The sequence below is a fragment of the Sinocyclocheilus grahami genome, unplaced genomic scaffold (genome assembly GCF_001515645.1).
Source record: "Sinocyclocheilus grahami isolate Dianchi unplaced genomic scaffold, SAMN03320097.WGS_v1.1 scaffold396.1, whole genome shotgun sequence".
Taxonomy (NCBI): domain Eukaryota; kingdom Metazoa; phylum Chordata; class Actinopteri; order Cypriniformes; family Cyprinidae; genus Sinocyclocheilus; species Sinocyclocheilus grahami.
The window spans coordinates 892,695-893,902 of record NW_015505575.1 but is presented as its reverse complement, the minus strand read 5'-3'; the positions used below and the strand labels follow the sequence as shown (position 1 = coordinate 893,902).

The 1,208-nt window shown below is 33.9% G+C and overlaps 1 protein-coding gene across 1 annotated transcript in view; it reads left to right on the top strand.

Annotated features, from left to right (window-relative positions):
- Positions 1-340, top strand: part of LOC107550344 (uncharacterized) — a 3,179-nt gene extending 2,839 nt beyond the window's left edge. Inside the window, exon 2 of the mRNA XM_016231616.1 lies at positions 1-340. Coding sequence (XP_016087102.1) covers positions 1-317 — 317 coding nt within the window. The 3' untranslated portion in view covers positions 318-340.
- The last annotated feature ends 868 nt before the right edge of the window (positions 341-1,208 follow it).

The following is a 1,208-nucleotide window of genomic DNA, read 5'->3' as shown; positions in this document are numbered from 1 at the left end:
AACAGAGTGAAGAAAGTAACATACAGAAAGAGCAAGCACAACAAGGGGGAGAAGCGGATATGCAAATGGACATTCTTCAGACTGTTGAAAAAATTTTGGACAGAATAGAACATCAAAGGATTGTGAATGAAGAACAGACTGTTGAGATGGGCAGTGAAGAGGAAAAGGAGGACAAAGTTGGGAAACAAATGAAAAGAAGAAGATCAATCAAGGTAAAACCAAGCTTGGCTGGGGCAAGGAAAAAGGTAGTTAAAGAGGACTCATTGAAAAATGTAAACAGATATGAACTGTTAAAGGACTTGGGGGAGATAGAATGATAATTGATGGGTTTGATATATATTCTTTTCGGTCTCATGATGGTGAAGATAGTAACATTTAATGCGAGACTACTTCAAGTTGTAAGAAAAGTTTGATAAAGTAAAAGAAATGTGTAAAAAAAGAAGACAATGCTACAAGAAACAAATTGGACATAAGGGTCTATAAAAGAAATGAGGAAAAGGTGGAACGAACGGTGAAATTCTGTATAATAATGGTGATGAAAGAAATGGTAGAGGTGTGGCAATTTTAATAAGAGAAAACGATGGGCAGTGAAGAGGAAAAGGAGGACAAAGTTGGGAAACAAATGAAAAGAAGAAGATCAATCAAGGTAAAACCAAGCTTGGCTGGGGCAAGGAAAAAGGTAGTTAAAGGGGACTCATTGAAAAATGTAAACAGATATGAACTGTTAAAGGACTTGGGGGAGATAGAATGATAATTGATGGGTTTGATATATATTCTTTTCGGTCTCATGATGGTGAAGATAGTAACATTTAATGCGAGAGTACTTCAAGATGTAAGAAAGTTTGATAAAGTAAAAGAAATGTGTAAAAAAGAAGATATAATAATGCTACAAGAAACAAATTGGACAGAAGGGTCTATAAAGGAAATGAGGAAAAGGTGGAACGGTGAATTTCTTTATAATAATGGTGATGAAAGAAATGGTAGAGGTGTGGCAATTTTAATAAGAGAAAACAGTGGTGTAAAATGCAAAGAAATATACAAAGATGAAATAGGTAAATGTTTGGTAGTGGAAATGATTTATGAAGAGAAGAATATTATACTGGTCAACATACATGCACCAACGAAAGAAAAAGAAAAGAGATTGTTTTTTAACATTATCAAGACAATTGTGAGGAATTATAAATATATTATTATGCTGGGGGATTTTA